Source organism: Malurus melanocephalus, unplaced genomic scaffold (assembly GCF_030028575.1).
Source record: "Malurus melanocephalus ecotype Western Australia unplaced genomic scaffold, MMel_1.1 scaffold_12, whole genome shotgun sequence".
NCBI lineage: Eukaryota > Metazoa > Chordata > Aves > Passeriformes > Maluridae > Malurus > Malurus melanocephalus.
The window spans coordinates 3,733,631-3,751,854 of record NW_026623244.1 but is presented as its reverse complement, the minus strand read 5'-3'; the positions used below and the strand labels follow the sequence as shown (position 1 = coordinate 3,751,854).

The following is an 18,224-nucleotide window of genomic DNA, read 5'->3' as shown; positions in this document are numbered from 1 at the left end:
CAAGAAAGGAGGCTTTTACTCCTGTGGGAGATAAGTGTAAAAGCAAAAATGGAACAGATCCTGGAAACATTAAAATTAATGATGTCTGAGAAATCATTACGGTTATAAACCTTGAGCCTGACAGTTTTAATTCAAAGCTCACAAAAACTGAGAAACAGTTAAATAAACTGAAGGACCAGATGGTCTCAGCCTTCAGGGAATTCACTACAGACAGATAAATTGGGAAACAAGAGTCAACAGTCAGAAACTAAAGATATTCTGAAGTGTTTTGAAGGGTCTGATTTCTGAAGAAAAACTTGAGAAGAATTTTTTTCTACAGAAAAGCCAAAAATAAACAGTTTTCCTAAGAGATTTTTCAACACTTACATTCCAAAAGGTTCAGWTTGGGTATCACTATGCCCAAATTAAATCACTGTTCTTATTTCCTAAGAGCAGACATCAATACTTACATTTAGAATAATGGAATGGTTAGGGTTGGAAGGAATCTTTCATTTCTATTCTATCACTGTGACCTATGATCATTCTTAAATTCTTTTCAAATTTAGGACTGAATTTAGGACTGAAACATGTTCTTCAACAATGAAATGTAATGAGTAAGGTTTTATTCAGCTTCTCCAAACTTTTGTCAGTGGTAGCAGTTAATTTTATAAAAGTTCCTGGAGCAGTCCCTGAGCTATTTTTACATGGTTTGTATTGCACGTGTTTTATAGAAAAACTGCACAGAGTGAAAAGATTCTCTGGCAAATGAACAACATAAAGAACTCCTGGTTCAATGTGTACCATGTATCACTTTTTCCCAATTATCTAATCTTGTTGTTTTCTAATTATCTATCTAGCTGTTACAGGGATGGTCTCCAAGGAGTTTCTCTAATGATCATTCATTGAATTTCTTTAATTTGAAGGAAAATAATTAGTGTTTTCACAACAAAAACATCAGTGATGTACAGGCAAACAGGTGAATACTAAATATATGAATTGAAGGCTGCTTGGTTAATGTACATAATACAGGAGAAGTTTGAGTGGTTTTCCAAATTTGCTGTAAGAATTTCAAAAGAAAAAAAAAAAATTCTACACCTGTGAAGTCTGAAGGTCTTAACCTCCACATAGTTATCTTGGCTGAACTGTTGGAAGGTCATGGAAAAAAGTAAAATGAACCTTCCCCAAAAGCAAACTAATTTTATTTAATTTAATTTTTTTTCAATTACCAAAATATACTTTGCATGTGTGGAAATAATACTTTCTATAACTCAAAGTGTTTTCCTGTTACCAGTGAACTCTGTGCTTTACAGGTACACAGTCACAATCATTCTTTCCTATTGTGCTACAAATGCATATTATTCATGTTCGGTTCATAACACTGAACCCACAAGTCACATCTTTCTAGATGTTTTTTTTCTAGAGTACCATTAGTGGGTTACACTTAACTATTTGCTAGGAGATTGTACCATTTCCCTCCCAAACTTCTTAAATCAGAATGACATCCTATTTGCATGAAAATAGTGAGGATTCTTGCTTTTCATTAGAAGCCAGCTTTTAACCTCAAGCTGTATTTTAACAAACTTTGTTAAACCATGGTGGTTTTTTTTTTTTTTTTTTTGACAGAGCATTATCTGATAGCTTACACAGCTAATAAAATCCTCCTCCCTTTTCACAACTTTGTGTGTTATTTGTAAAACAAATTAAGTTGCATCTCCATTACTACAACTTTACGATATTTACCAGGGTAAAAATGGACCCAGCATCTTGAGGCAAAATATTTCCCTTGAGTCCTTCAAGCAATTTTTATCTCTGYAACAATCTGTTTTCAATTCACTTGACAAAACCACTTTTCTCTATTTTACATGCATTATGCAGTGCATGTACAATTTTAAAAGCATACATACATTTCTGAGCAGAATGCTAATAAAGATATTGCTGTGTTCAGAGCTAATTTCATTCTTTTTCAAAGCTACTGGTCATTTATTGTAATACCTGACCCTGTAYACTTTCAACATTTTAGTAACATTTTCAGTGTTCCACTGACCTTTGTATTGGAACTCGTGACAAGAATTTGTCCCTCACAATGTGAATTAGCTTTCCATTGTATTTAAAAAAAAACTTAACAAAACACACAAAAAAACCCAAAACCAAAACAAATTATCAGTACTAAGTATGATGATATTATCAATACTATGTATGATGTGTCCCTAATTCCTATTCTTTGAAAACTGAGATCAGAATCAGTGCAACATATTCTGCCCCTGAAAAACCTTTGCTGGCTTCTTTGAAGTAAAAGAAAAACATGGAAATGTTTACCCAATAAACCCGTATAAAAATCTTTCCCCAACCTGTTTGCTTATAGACTGCCACTATWATTGCTGTGGCAAATGTAACTTGGAATATTTGTAAGAAATCTTGGCTGAAGTGAGGAATGTATTCATATATATTCATATAGATTCATAAAGGTTTAAAATTATAGCTATATCTGGATGAAGAGTCCCAGAGAGAAGTCACCATTGTTTTTTTCTGAGTTGCACTGCTGGAGAGGAGTTGCAGGAGCAGTGACCATATAAAACCACGGTGTTGAAGCACCAAAACTTTCCCAGTAATGATATCTTTTATATTTTGATTGTGTGCTAAGTATATATCCAATGAAAAAAAGAAAGCAAACTGACATCTTTTTCTCCAGCAAACAGACATATTTTCAAATTTATCAGACACAATCATGACTTAAAGTCTGCCTACTACTTTCTATGGTATTAAGTTTGTATTATATTCTGCACGGAGAACCATGGGAAGATAATTCAAACAATTAAAGCTTATTGGAACAATTCAGTAAAAGTTAATATTTATCATGCCTAAAATTCCCACTGGATTTTTTTTTTTTTACATTTTAATTGAAGAATCTAACATTCAACATAACTTTAACTTTAGGCAATCGTAACTCTCATTTTTATAGTTATCAAAAATAAAATTCCTCTACCAAACATCCAGCTTGTATTACCAAAAATATCCCCCAAAAGCCCCTATAACAGCCCATTCCAACCCTTCTCCACCTAAGGGAGCAGCACAACACTCAATAGGTGACATTCCACCTTTATATGATAATAAACTAGCAATTTCTTGAAAATTTCTGCACAGCAAAAGCGGACCTGTGTATTCAGCCCCCACCCAGATCTCCTCTATGGTGAATTTTCTGCCAGCTACAGAACGCCAGTCACCTCATCTGCAGAGCTTAAGCACAAGCATCACAAGCAGCCAAASGGCAAGATGTGCCTGACAGCTTCTTTTGCCAAGAGAAGAGAAAGGAAAAAAAAAAAGCAAAAATAGCTCAAAAGAGCTMAATATCAGCTGAAGTGATAAGCAGTGCATTAGTAGATTATTGGTAAAAGAAACAAATTAACTGGTTAGTTTCTCATGTACTGCCTTCCACTATAGGAAACAGAATCAAAGGAAAAACTAAGTCCGAAAAAAAAGGACATAAAGAACACCACAGTAAACGGAAAGGAAAATGTCATAGAAGAAATTGAAAAATGAGTGAAAGAGAAATAGGTGAAAACAGATCTGATTACCCTAATTTGTGGTTAATTTATTTATTTGTGGCTAATTTTTTCAAGACTTGCTCAATGAATAAGGAAATTCCTCATGGCCAAGGCTTTAGGAGGTCTGACTCAAGTTCTAAGGAATTTGTAGGCAAGGATTAAAAAAAGAAAAAAAAAAAGCCATAGATTATTTTCTTTTAAAAACCCTAATTTTTCAAAGAAACTGTAGCATTTAAAAAAGAACGAGCATGGCATTGTGACAATGTCAGAGCACATGAAATTCATAGAGTACCTGATCTTAAATTGAAACTCCTTCACTGGGGATTCTTTTAGTCCAGGTTTGTGTGTATCTAATGCCCTGGGAAGTCAATCAGACAGACATTGGCCTGTCATGGCAATCATCACTGCAGCAGGATTCACTGCTGTCACATTCCTGTACCTCACCACGGTTTGGGTGACAGGTACAGCTATGAGGGATTCCCTACTCAAACTCTTCCTGTTCTACCAACCTCACAACCTGCTGGAATACAAGAAATTACAAGTTTGCCTGAGTACAGTTAAGTATTACAAACYTGGAAATGCAGATGCTTCTTTGAAAGAGTATCAGATTTCTGTGTCTTTACAAAACAGCCCCAGAGCCTGCAAAGCTTGCTGTGATTAGGCAGGAAGGAGCAGGATTTATTGCAACAAACAGTCTCACTGAATCAGCTCCAAGCGTTTATCTTGCTGCTTAAGGGTTATAATGTGCTTGTACTACAAAATAAGTACTTAGGAGCCAATACTATAGGAAAATACAAACAGATAGAGGATGACAAAAGCAGCTGGCTTGTCTTGACATGCTCTGTCAGCAGATTTATGAAAATGTTATGTACCCGAGGCTCCTCACTGAGTTGTTTTCCTTCGTTCAGCTTGATTCAAGATTTACATGCTTGTTTACTTTATGGAGATAAAATCTGAGAAATTAATACGTATATTTACCAAATTTTAGATTGTGCTTTGCCTGGGTTGCCTGCATGACCTTCTTATGTAATATAACTCCAGTAAATTTATATTTACTGCCTTTTCATTTTGTCGCCATTTATAGCTCATAAAAATATCAACCCTGGAATAGTTTCTTTTATCCTTTCATTGTATGCCTTTAAATTTATTTTCTTATAAGGGGGCAAGGGATTGTAAATGAGYTGCTAAGGCAGCTGCTATTGCATAACAGTATGAAACTGTTGATAATGACATCTCAGAGATGAGACAGTCAAGCAAATCACCCTGAGCAAACATTTAGGCTCTGAAGCCTCACAGGTAATTTCTGAACGCTGCTAAATTTTGTAAATGTCCATTTCAGGCTGTTACACAGCTTTTTCAGCTACAATGATGCCATGAGAGAAAAAGTGTACAGCACTTCTCAGTGTGCAGTGCCACAGTGAAAACTGACTCCACACTAATTTCTTACYGGGACAATGACAGGTCAGCCAGTCCTTCCTGCATGGATTAACAGAAGAAAGCACTTGACCACAATGAAATAACAAGGTGAAATGGAGAAAGAGGGAAAGGAACAATATGTTTTCCAGTCCGATTAAACAAAGACAAAGCTGTTCTATATGGCAGAAGTATTACAGAATGAGCCTCTGACACTCCATAAGAAAATCCTTGGGAAAACCTGGAGACTGTGTCTGTATTCAGAATATATGCAAGTGAAGATCAAGTAAAGTTAGAACAAGTTATTAAAAGTCTTAAAGTATGGTATAAACTGTACTTAGACATTTCTGTTGATACCTTCCTTCATAACTAAGCAGCCTTAATTCAATTTAGCTGAATTCACATCTAAATTAATTCAATTCAGCTGAATTGAGTCAAAACTACTTTGATTCTGGATAAGGGTGCCTACTTAGAGTTTCTCTTAAACACTTTCAAAATTAATTCAGATTAATTTTCCTCTGTGTCTGCATGTAGGCAAAACCCTTAAAACTGATTACAAACRGAACTGAAGAAATGATGCATGGAGGGACACTAGAAACTTATTTCCAAGATATATCTTCAGCAGCTCAGAACATATTACTTTTTTAACAAATTTTTAGGCAATATTTCAATTCTGATGCATTATTTCAATATGCATATGTTGACACCTACAGAGGAGAGAGGTTTGTGCTCTTTCAAACTGCTAARTAAAATGGAGCTCACATCCTTAGCTCTTCTTTGCAAATCAGCATGGTATGCTTTCACCATCACAGCAGCACAAAGGAATGTGCTAGCAAAGCCAATGACACAACAGGACAAAAAGACTTCTAGTCCTATTAGAGTTTTCCTACACTTTTCTATTCTTCAAAGCTGCATGAAGACATCACCACAGCTTTGTGTGAAAGCTGTAGCCTGTTCCTTTCTGGCACTGGTGATGTTTAATTTAGTGTCCTRAAGTTTGGAACCTCACTCCAGTACTTGCTCACTGAGCTGAATAAACATCTCCTCTGACTCYTCAGGTTATGTAACAACTTCACATGACACATCTGCACATTTTGCCYACAGAAGGTATATTTCATTTTTGATTCTCCTACCCATTTCCCAGCTGCAGAAGACCCATTTCATTTTAAAGGAAGCTTATTCTCAGATCCTAATAATGATTAAAAATTTCCATTGTTTGGACTGAAATATAAGGCAAACCAGTTTTACTGCTCTACAGCTTCCAAGAATAATGAGAAATCAGCAAATACATGGTAGTTCTTACTGACTACACAAAAGTCCTGAAAACAGAAGGCATATTGGAAAGAAAACCAGCATCATTTATGCATCTTATTCTTCCTGGTGGTGATAGGGTTTTAGAAGAAGCAGTTGCCAGAGCATATCTAATAGTGGAGCAATTGGTACGATCATACACCTGGACAAATATGTTACMATATATCAAAGACTAGCAGATAATTACAACAAGCAACTGGTTACCAGCTCATGTTTAAAGTGTCTGAATTRACTTACTTTTGCTGATGGTTTAAGTTTGATCTGTATTAAAGCATCCCTCAGCCTAGTGCTAAATGAAAAAGATAACCTATTAGAGTTTTTAAAATGAAAATAGAAAACGGGGCTCTAGTCACTTTATGTTGGCTTTTTTTTTTCAGTGCTAGCAAACTGGGTGAGATATTTTCAGKAATACACACATTGTTAGCCAAAATAAATATAGACTTCAGTGTAGTGATTTCATTGGGATAAWGCAATGGTAAATCAGGCCCAAATAGTACAGCAGCAGGTTTTCTGGGTATTTATTGCAGGCTGTCAGCTCTCAATAGATTTTAACATTCACTGCTAGTTTTCAACTACATCTAGAGTGATGTTCCACACATTAATGAATTCCCAAGAAACAAGACACTGAGAAGCATGATAGCAAAAGATGCCCAGTGAGTCTGATCCTCTTTGAAAGTCCCTTCCTTACAGAAATTCTAGCAGTTGCACTGAGGAGGAAAACTCAGTGCTGAAGCTTGATGCTGCCATTTGATTTGAGTCGTTATTTGACAGAATCAAACTAAACTCTAAGGGTAAGATGCACTTTATTTAAATACACTACATACATTCTGACATATAGTCCTGTAAACTGGACTTGAGTAAAATCAGACATGAAATTTCTGAAAAGTAAGGATTAAAATATAGATGCCAAATCAATCAAGTCCTCTCAAAGTCCACAAGACTGAAAAACATACTTCTGGTGAACAGGAGCTATTACAATAGTTTGGAAGACATTTTTAATTCTATTCTATGTGGAAATTAGGAATTTACATATTTAAATGATCAGTACCACTTAAATAATATATTTGATATTCTGTGGCATTTCTGTAGATGACTGCTATCATCAGAAGTGCAGCGATAAAGGCTAAAGAAACACAACATAGCTGTAAATAACTCTTCAGTTCAATGACTCTGATAATTATATGCAACTTTGCTAGACTATATTTAGTAAGAGTTTTGAATCTGTTAAGACACTTTACACAGTACTGATCAAACAGAGCTTATGAAATACAGAAGGCTTTCTGCTACAAAATTTTGCAGAAATGCATTTTTTTCCTTTAAGTGTCAAACCCTAAGATTACCCTTTTTCTTTTAAAGTAGCAGCATATGCTGGTCAGTGAAGCATACACTCCACAGCTGTTACATGCACTGGATGACCTGTACACATCGAATTAGCCATTGTGTTTGTCAATTCTGGTTCATCAGAGTTCTGGTCTGAAGGGCTTTAACCTACATTTAGGAGAAGAATACAAGTCAATGTTACCTTATCTATCCACAATTCATAGCCTACAGCTTGTTTTGATCTAAAACAATTGGCCAGATTATTTTTCTTCTTGGCAGTAATGCAGGGTGTATAAAAAAAATTCAGTACAGAGATTAATGGCAGAAAAAATCCAGGACTGTAGTTTGATATTGTATGAATATGCATTCCCATGCACACAGAGAGGATGCGGACTTTTTAACAATCATCATCAATCCYGTTCTCAGGTTTGTACATTTGCCTTCTTGGCACATTAAGAAAAAGAACTATTTCTACATACCATAACAAATACAATGTACTTATTGAATACATAAATCCAAGTGTGGTACTGTAAGACCTAAACTATTCAGATGTCTCCAAATTTKAGATCATTTTTTTCCAAACAAAGGAAGCAATTTCCTGTATTGACCATCTTCTGGATAAAGTCTGTGTCTGAAGAAATACAGTGAGCATACAAGGTGAAATTGAATTTTGGACTGAGGCTTTGTAACTTTTCTTATATCCCTAAATTCAACACGTTTCACTAGCATTTGAAACATCAGAGTCAAGATTCTTTCTGAAGTACTGGATATTTCTAGCTATTTTAAGTACAATTGTAAGTTCTAATTAGTATTGTTTTAAATTACATTTTAGTCACTCCTTGATGCCAAGAGAAGAAAGCAGTAAAAGGCCTGGAAGAYGAGTAATTTAAACCCATTTGTTTTTCTCAAATTCATTGCAAAAAYCTCTGCAGCTCATCATGAAGTTTTCTCAAAAACTAAGGAGCACTGTGTATGAGTTTCACTCACTAAAAATAGACTGTAAAGGCAATTAACTTTACAAAGCATGGCTGTCTATGGATGAAGTCAAACAGTGAATATCTGGGTAGAACTCCTTTCTCAGTAAAACAGAGCTTAAGTGCTTCATTACAAACTAACCCGGCATTAAAAATGGTAAATTCCTTCACTGACAATTTGGAAACTCAATTAACACCTGTAAGTTCCTTCACTGGCATTCTGGAAGCACAGTAACAGGAATTTAGAATAATGAAATAACTCTTATGTAGAATTATGGAATATTAAAAATGAGATTTTTATAACTCACAGTCAGCAAATTATGGTACGATCCCATCTGTACCATCTTCAATTACAGTTCCACAAATTTACAAGCTTCTCTTGATATATTTGATATATATTATGCCAACAATACGTAAATCAATAATGCAGAAAGAGCTCACAGCATGAACATGAATCAGCATATCAATATTAATTTAGGTAAAAAAATAAATTTTTCATTGAGGACTCAAGAAATACTGTGCACATCTTTGTGAGATGCCTACTGGGACAACAGTCATGCACTTTTACATCCTATTTTCAAAGTGTAACACATGACACTCGGTCTGAAACGACAGACAAGAATGAATCATTGCAGTCACAATCAACTCTCCCACTATCACAAGACTTTTCAAAGTTTTTTTTTTGTTAAAAAGACCCAAGTAAACAACTCTCTCCTCCTCCCTCACCACCAAAATCTCCCTCTCTTCCCACACACTCCAACTAGAAGTTATAACAGAGTAGAGAATGATCATGAGATCTGTAAACTTAGTCAACTTAGCATAAGMAAATAATGGGATTTTATTTTATATAATGAGAAAATTGGGGTTTAAACCCTCAAAAGTCAATGCAGAATTGGGACTTACACTTGTATTCAGTATTGCACTTGGTCATTATTACCTTTGTAYCATCAAGTTAATTTAAAATACGTTCCAACAACTAACATACTGTGTTATTAATTGTTCTGGTGTCAATGGGTTTTTGTTATGTGCTTTATCTTAATTAGTGTACAAACTAYTATTTTACAGCAGAATGCACATGAAGGAGTCTGATAGTTTATAACAAGGAAACTAATCTTATAATTCCTTTTGGGAAGTCCCAAAGAAAACTTTTCTGTAACAAGAGCAATGGTGCTGAAAATCAGAAGACCATTTGTTATTCAGCCATTGCAGACAAGAGAGTGGCAGCACATCTCTCAGATATATATTGATAACACATATAAAATAATATAGAATATGATTCAGGTGGTCAGGAACAGACGTTTGTTCCACAAGAAAGCAGAAGTGAGTTCAAATAACAGAATTTTATATCAAATACAAGTTGCTGAGATACTAATTTTTGTTTGCTGGTGTCCTGCTTACTTGGCAATGTTTCCTTTATTGTATGTTTTCTTCAGTTGTAAAAATTACAGAATAAAAGAAAAATTATAATCTTGTACTAACRTGTATGATACAGACATACTCAGAGCTCATCAGATTTGATGAGGGAAGCACTGCAATACTCTCTAAAAAGCAATGTGTGCTGGGAAATTAGAGGCAATCATGATGGAAATGATGATGCCAACATAATTCATGTTGCATTTATGATGTCTGTCAACTTAGTAGTTATTACATGCTAGAAAAAAAATACAAAATTGCCCTAACAATATATTGTGACGTACTGTAGTTTGGCAGTATTTTGTTGGATGGACTACGCTGGATGGTATTTTCTTCATGTGATGTRTATGGTTATGGAATATTTCAACGTGAATGTTCTCAACACAAGACTGAGAAAATATTGTTTTTTAATGTAGYAKAGAATGAAAGAAAATCTTGAGTGGGGAACATCTAGTCTGAAAGAATGAACCAGAAAAATCAATAACAGCTATCTTCTGTGCAAGTTACAGGAAGTACATTCATTTTGTTTTACCTTTTTCACAAATTCTGTATATTATTTGAATTCTRAGCTGATTTTTATGTATTGAAAAAATTCTGTACACATGCTTCCTGAAACTGGGAAAATGTATCTTAAAATAAGCAACTCRATGATATCAGCAACAATAATTTTCCCCTTCACAATTCCTCTTGGATTTTTAATTCTGTGCTTTACCCTGCACTCTTGTAACTTCAATGAAACCTTTGCATTAAGTTCTTTTCTCCATTTCTGGTAAATTCTACCTATGACTTCACCATTACATAGACATTACATCTATGGTTTGACAATGAAAAGACAAAGCCTTTTCTTACAAAGATTGTATATTTTCCAGTGTGTATCCGAGACAAGAATATTTGTGAACTTGTGTAATATCTCAATGTGCTATATGCAGGTAACCATAGGAGTTTGTCAAAGCACTTTAGAATTTGTTTTTGTGGTTAGCATGTCTGGTACCAAGTTAACKTTTAACATTTTATCACATGGACATTACCTGTAACAGAACCTGACAAACCAAAAGGTCAGTCTGGCTCAGGGCAYAGAAGAAATAAACAGAATTGAAAAGTTGAATAGAATGCATGGAGAATATTATGAGGAATTCAGAATCCAGGGATTACATGTGAAATACACATTACTGAAATTTCAAAACCTCACTTCTGATTAATTTGTGTGTCAGGAGAATAATTAAAGATAGGAATAGACTTCTTATCTGAGAAGCATTTCCAATGAAGCTGAAACTACAAATTATGTTAAAAAAATACTTTCCTTAAAGTCTAAGCACAAAAASCAAACCTACAGTCCTCTATGAACTGCACATTTTACCATAGTACAGGAAGTTTAAAGGTTCATCCTGTGTTGAAACGATTTTACTGAGTCAGAGGGTGGGTCAACTGTCTAAGTGATTACATTTGCAAAATTATCTTGGAGATATTTTGCAGAATCAGGCTGGAACAGAGACTGGGTTCCAAGGTCTGAAATCAAATGAGAACCAGACTCTGGATTCATTCTGAATGGCCCTAAAACTTCATAAACTGTTCTCAAATTGTCTGAGATCGAACATCACAACAGCCTGGCRAGTGTGTGATCAGCACATCATTGCTGTGATATCCTTCCATCATGGACAGTYCCTGGGACAGAATTATGCCTCAGGAGCATTCCTGTGATAGGATCTCAGCCTCGAGACCCAGGGTGGGAGGATCTCCTTAAAGCTACTTATGCAGAGAAGAAAACAACCAGTGTGCTAAAATATGTATCTGAGCCTTTTTTTTTCACACACTGTAGAGTCCAGGCAGGCAGCAAAAGCCCACAACTAACAACAAAAATAGGATCTAAGAGAGGGCAAAGCCAGACAATGCTTCTGATCTGCAACAGTGATCAATAACTCTTTTCAMACTTGCAGCTGGCTACAGAGTCAGAATTAAAGATAAAAATTTGTATATCAAACTGCAATACTACTTTGATTTGGGGTACCTGAAAACATTGCAAGTTAGTCTCTAAATGTATTCAAACCATAAGTGGATACAGATATGTTTTAACAGCTATCCTCAAACTTCTCTGAATGGTGGACYTCTTTCAGTGTCTTTTAAATTAATTAACTTTCAAAGACTATTCTTTTAAAACTGCTTTCTACCTTAACCTTTTGGGGGCTTTCTGTCCCATAATAACAGATCAGGCTAAGTCATGTACAAGAAAACCACTATCCAAATATGCGCCAACTTCCTACCTTTGCCAGGAAATACCACTACGGAGAGCTGCAAAACCTTTGTTTGCATTCACAAGAAAGCTTGGGCTGGGCTCACCTCTTTCAGCCTTCTCCCCTCCACTCCCCACACTTGGCTCTGTGAATATTCACTTTTTAAATTGATTATTGCAATTTCTTAACAACAGGCAACACATACAATTGTTTTGCTTTGTGAGCAAATGATTTACAGTATTATAAATTTGAAAAGGGCAACACTTTCTAGCACAAAAACATATAAATATTCTCTTTCAACAAGCTTCTTAAACAATTTTTCACATTTCTGTTAGAAGCAAGTTAAATCTGTAATTACCACTTCTTGGTGWTTTTAATTAGATGTTTTTTCTTCTTCATTATCAATCCTACACTAAATAGAGGAAGATTCTAAGAATTATCTCAGCATCTAAGACAAAGTTCTAAAGGTCAGATATAACAAAAGAAGCAATTCTGACCTCTATCATAAATTCTCTTTTTCCTAAACTTTGCACAGCACAATCAAGTAGGTTTACTGTTTGCCTTCAATGCGCAAATATAGAAATAATTTTGCTATTTTGGTGATAAAGAATCCCATTTTCTGTTATCAGTTACAATTCTACATACCATTCTACTTAACAGTGAGGAAACTTAACCAATTTCAGAATGAATTAAGGGACTGCTTAGCCTAAAACTTTCAGAGAGCAGTGAATGAAAACTTCCTTTTTTTTTTTCAGGATTAAGCTAAAGGAATATATGCAGTCTGCTTATTCACAAACCCCATTTAAATCCTGAGTACACCTTAGTCTTAAAACCCAAAGCCAGGCTAAGACTTAGCTGAGTCTATAATCTCCWGTATTGGGCTGTTACAATCTTTACAAATTCATCTATAGGTGGTAACCAGAGTTCCACCTAATAAAGTCACTTTTTTAAGAATATGTATTACCCACATCAAAATGGCTTTGCATGGTAATGAGCTCACTTTCCTCTGGCTTCTCTGTATAAYTTGCAACATTTCCCTTCTGTATATTTTATAAAGTCAGGTAGGTTGAAAGTACACAAGGAAAGATGTCACTGAGTCGTTACAGTGACATTCTGACAACATTTTAGAAAGGGGTTTCCAATAACTGGTCTAACTTACTCCACATATTTGGCACATGCATTCTGATAGAAGAGACGGGAAATTTGCAATTATGGTAGGATTTTTATAACAGAAGAGATACACCAGAGCTTGACCATTCAACTATAAAGAGATTAATTTACTAAAAATGTTGATACTCAGTTTCTGAAGGAGTACAAAATATATTGGTAGAGCTAATAAAGAAAACTTTCCAATTCCTGTCATCCCATATGTATTTCTATATCAATAATACTATCCCATACATTTCAGAGTGTTCCAGGGTTTCTTCTTGCAGAAATCTTGTATCTTTTAGCCTCTGACTTTGCATCTTAYGGATGGCAAACTAATTTCTTTTCAGAGATACCTTTCTTTTTCATTTGGATAGACATGGTAAAAGTATTCACAGAAAAAAATGAACTCCATTAAAGGAAACAAATTTAACCTATTCTTCCATTACTGAGATAACTCCTTTTAGCAGAAGATCCAGGGAGCACAAAGTACCATATCTCTGACTGCATAGTCCACAGACATTAAAAGGCACCAAACTTCAATCAAAATACTTTCAAGTTCAATAAACTAGTAATATTTTCCAGAAAAGCATCACTTCGTCGTAGTAAATATTTCAAGAAATAAGCCTATTAAACTGAGATTCAGTTGAAGGATAACAAAAATTCAGCACTAATACTTAAATTTAATAACATGCTCAGCCAAATACAAAATTCCATTTCCTGCTAGATCAAAATTTAATTGTTCCACTTCATTATTTGATAACAACAGTGTATTCTATTAAAAGGCTTATTTACTATTTTCTTCAGCTACTATTCAAAAATCCRGCAAAATTCTCTCCCTCCACATAAAGTCCAGAATATAGTTTAATATGATTTATAGGAGTGAAGGTAATTTCCCTAAAAAAAATCTTTGCAATGTAAAATCCTCTGAGAGTACCTCACTAAAACAAATATTTCCAAATTAATTTAAAGAGTTTGTTTGCACATAGAAAAGTTTGCTGAACTGGACTCAGAAAGAAAGATATTCACTCATCTCTATTCACATCCTGCATTCTGCTTGATTATATTAACAGAATATCCATTAGCACAACAAAACGTGCTACACCCAATGCACCAATAAAGTCCACTTACATGCTGAAATTATTAATCAGGTTACAATACTAACAACACATAAATATGCATTTTACAAATCAGTATTCTGCCTAAAGGTGCAACTGAACACACTAAATGAACAAAAAAGATAACTTATATTCATAATCACACTGACTTACCCTGGTAGAAGAATTCACCAAAGAACCATCCAGATTGCCAGTGTTGCACTTGAAATTCAAATATAGATCAGGATTGTGATTTGCTTCCCATCTTCCCAAATCAGGAGTCACTGGCTTGTCCGAGTTTGCAGATATTTTCTGGTAGGCAGTGCAAGTCATTCCTGTGAAACTCGATGGCTTGATCATGAAGGCTTCCAGAGCAATATTACGAGATACCTGTGAAAACATTGAGAATAGTTATGTCACAAACTCACTGACCATTACTTGCAATATTGTATGTGCATTGTGTACTGTAAATACTTTATAAAGGATTGTATACACATGTGCATATATATATATATATATATACAAACACACAAACATATATATACATAACCTTGGGGTGAGAAAGAAAACAGAACTTATTTAAAAACATGATATAGAATTCTACAACAAAATAGTGGGTTTGCTTCAATCTTTCTTTCACATGTACATATACAATACATATACATATATACATACACATACATATACACCTGTTTCTATCAGTTATATTAGTTATTATTATATCAGTTTTCCAATTTCATTATAATCAGCTTCAGTGGAATCTGGAATTAAAGCAATAGAGTTATAAAGYGAACTAGCAACATCAGGATTAAAACTATTTTAAAAATGAATAAGGATGTGCTTTGTACCTCAGAAATGAAACAGAAACCTTCTCAGCTATTTAATGTCTGAGTCTTTTTACAGATCTTGTTCCATGAGAGTGCTGAGCACCACTGCATGGTTCAATGCAGCACCATGTCACAGCTACTTTTGTGGCCTGCCCTTTAGCAAAGTGAGGTGTATGGAGATGGAGATTGTGGCAGAGTGCAGAGATGCATCTCTACCCTTAAAGTAGCATTTTTATTTCCTGTGCATGAGATAAAGATAACACCCCTTGTGTTATAAGGGGTGGTCTAGCTTAGACTGGTACTGCACTGACAGATTTACAGGGTTTCAGCTTCCAGGTGCAGACTGTTTAGTGATCTGTGCACCTGGCAGTGCTGGGTTAATGGCTGGGCTCAAYGATCTTAAAGGTCTCTGACCACCTAAATGATTCTATAATATTATATGGCTGACACAGTTTCTCTTTTATTTCTTTGGAACTGTACTGGAAGCCATTGGCTACCTAAGCTGTGGGTTATTTTTTTTTGTTGTTGTTTTCTTGGGTTTTTTTGTTTGTTTGTTTGTTTTCTAAAATAGAGAAAGCAGATGCAATTCCTGTGAGACAGTTTCCTGGCTGGCCTCCCAAAGGAACAGACATGTTTGGTGTGGCATAAGATGACACCAGAAATACTCCACAGCTTTTGTTTATTTACAAATGGCATTCAACAGTTTTCCTACAGAAAACCCTAAAAGCTAAAAGAGAAAGCATGGCAAAACAGTTAGTGACACATATCTAAGTCTGAGTACACAGAATTACTGTTTTTGGTTATGTCAACATCTCTGAAGCAGTGACAGGGAAAAAACTCAACCTTTGTCACTTGACATTTAAAAGAAACATTATTATAAAACAACAGAGCCGTCCTGGCTGTCACATTGCAAAATACTTCCAAAAGTCACACTATTGTCACTATGCATTTAAAATAAATACTTCTAGCAAATCTGATTCTTTCATTATATGAGAATTAAATAAAAATCTTCCTTTAAAAAACAGTCCAATATATTTTTGTCTTTGTCCAAAAGACTGCTTCTTAAAAACATAAAGTGAAGGAACTAAGGGCTATTACACTATTTGGCTTCCTCTATAATCAACTTCAGTCTATAATTCCTTTTTTTTTGGGTTGCTTTTATTTTTATACATTGTTGCTGTGATTGACACTGACCTGAATTCGTGTTTAAACAGTGTTTTGTGTAAAGGCAGTGGACAACTGAGAAAAAAATAAAGGTTTAAAAGCAAGCAAGCAAGCAAGCCAGCAAACTAACCCAAGAATAAGAGGGCTTTAAAGTATTTATCTAAAATTGCAAAAGGATAACTTTCAAGCTCCTAATTTAGATGTATTTCTGCTATTCAGATGTTGAAACTGGMAAGAAGACAATGTCTTAGTCTCCAAATAACAACCTCTCAGTGTCCAAGTGACACATTTGTGTAGATGGAGGCCAAGGAGTAAAAAAGTTATTTCTAACAGGTACAGTTTGCTTCTAAAAAAACTAAAACTAACCCCAAACTACTAGTGTGATTAGACAGACTGTTTTGATAATCTTCTAAAAACTTTCAGCAATAATTGCCTAGAATACTCTTGGAAAGGAGTATTAAACTCTTCAAACTACAAGAGATCATGTTGTCTTTTATTAAAAATTCCATTCACTCAACTCAGACCTTTCAAAATAAACCCATATACTACAGTGGCCTTAAAAATAGAAACTGAGTGAATAGTAAGACCACTAGAAAGATACTGTTGTGAATACTRTATTCTAAAAATAAATACAACTGATAAAAGAAAACCAATTTTTAATTGGTGATATTTAAAGCACTATTTTGGTCTTGCACACAGAATTCAAGAGAAAAAAATAAYCTTACAAAAGTTTTGTAATTTTTTTGAAATACCTTTGATATAACTTGAGTCTTGCTGTTCAGTATTTGATTTGCAATGTTTTCCACACATCGTACAATCCTGGTGCAGGCTTTGTCTTCCTTCTGAGCCATCCACAACACGTGGTCATCCACCAACATTATGTTGCTGGCAATTTCAATAAGAGCATCCCCAATCTGGAGGAGAAAAAGGAAAACAATCCAAAAAAAGGTGTTTTCTGTAAAACTCACAAAGTAAGAAAAGAACAGATATGAGTACAAATGAAGGCAGACACCTTATTCTCTTGGTAACCATCATTCAAAGACAGTTTTAATTTTATAAAAAAATTAAATGAACTGAAAAAGAAAAACCRAGAAAGGAAAAGTGCAACTCACATCAAGGAAGAGCTTTTTAATTCACAACTTTAAAGCTTATCTTCTAGATAAACCAGACAAATTGAGTCTCTCATCTGGCAGCAAACAGAATTCCAGAATTAGCACCCTCTCTCTTACACTAATTAAAATTGGCCATGCCCTTGTAAAGAACTGCTTCATGTTCAATCAAAGGGCCTTAGAGGGGGATGGGGGGGAAAGAAAAAAAAAGAGGGAGAACGTATTTGAAAGACATCCTTGTTACAGACATAGTGGAGAAAATTTGAGATACACCTCAGGTGCTGGAACAAAGTTAGATCATCTCAYTAGCCACGGCTTTGGTTGTCTTAATTCATGCTTGTGCCAAAGCCAAAATGACAGATCTTTGCTCTGCTAGATGACATCTTRCAGATTTTGGTAACTACAACTATGTGTTTGAAATGTTTCTAGTGTGTTACATTTAGAAAGAATAAATATCACTGTGAATATTTTTGTCATTTCAAAATTACAATTGAAATTTGTGATTTCAAGCTGAAATAAAAATGTTAAAATTTTAAAACTCAAAAAACTAATTTGAATAAAATTTCAAAATTAACATGACCACATTAAAAATATTTTTGAAGACAAGATATGACAAGATATATCCAGTCATCACAAATAAATCTGAAAAAAAGGTTTATAGAAGAGAAAAAAAAAAAATTTTTGGAAAAAGAAAATGCAAG

General features: G+C 34.6%; 1 protein-coding gene across 1 annotated transcript in view; it reads right to left on the bottom strand.

Moving 5' to 3' along the window:
* Positions 1-18,224, bottom strand: part of LOC130582304 (adhesion G protein-coupled receptor A3-like) — a 243,241-nt gene that overhangs the window by 88,056 nt on the left and 136,961 nt on the right. Inside the window, exons 11-12 of the mRNA XM_057380921.1 lie at positions 17,167-17,328; positions 14,598-14,813 (exon numbers count right to left, since the gene is read on the bottom strand). Coding sequence (XP_057236904.1) covers positions 14,598-14,813; positions 17,167-17,328 — 378 coding nt within the window. The remainder of the gene's footprint in view (positions 1-14,597; positions 14,814-17,166; positions 17,329-18,224) is intronic.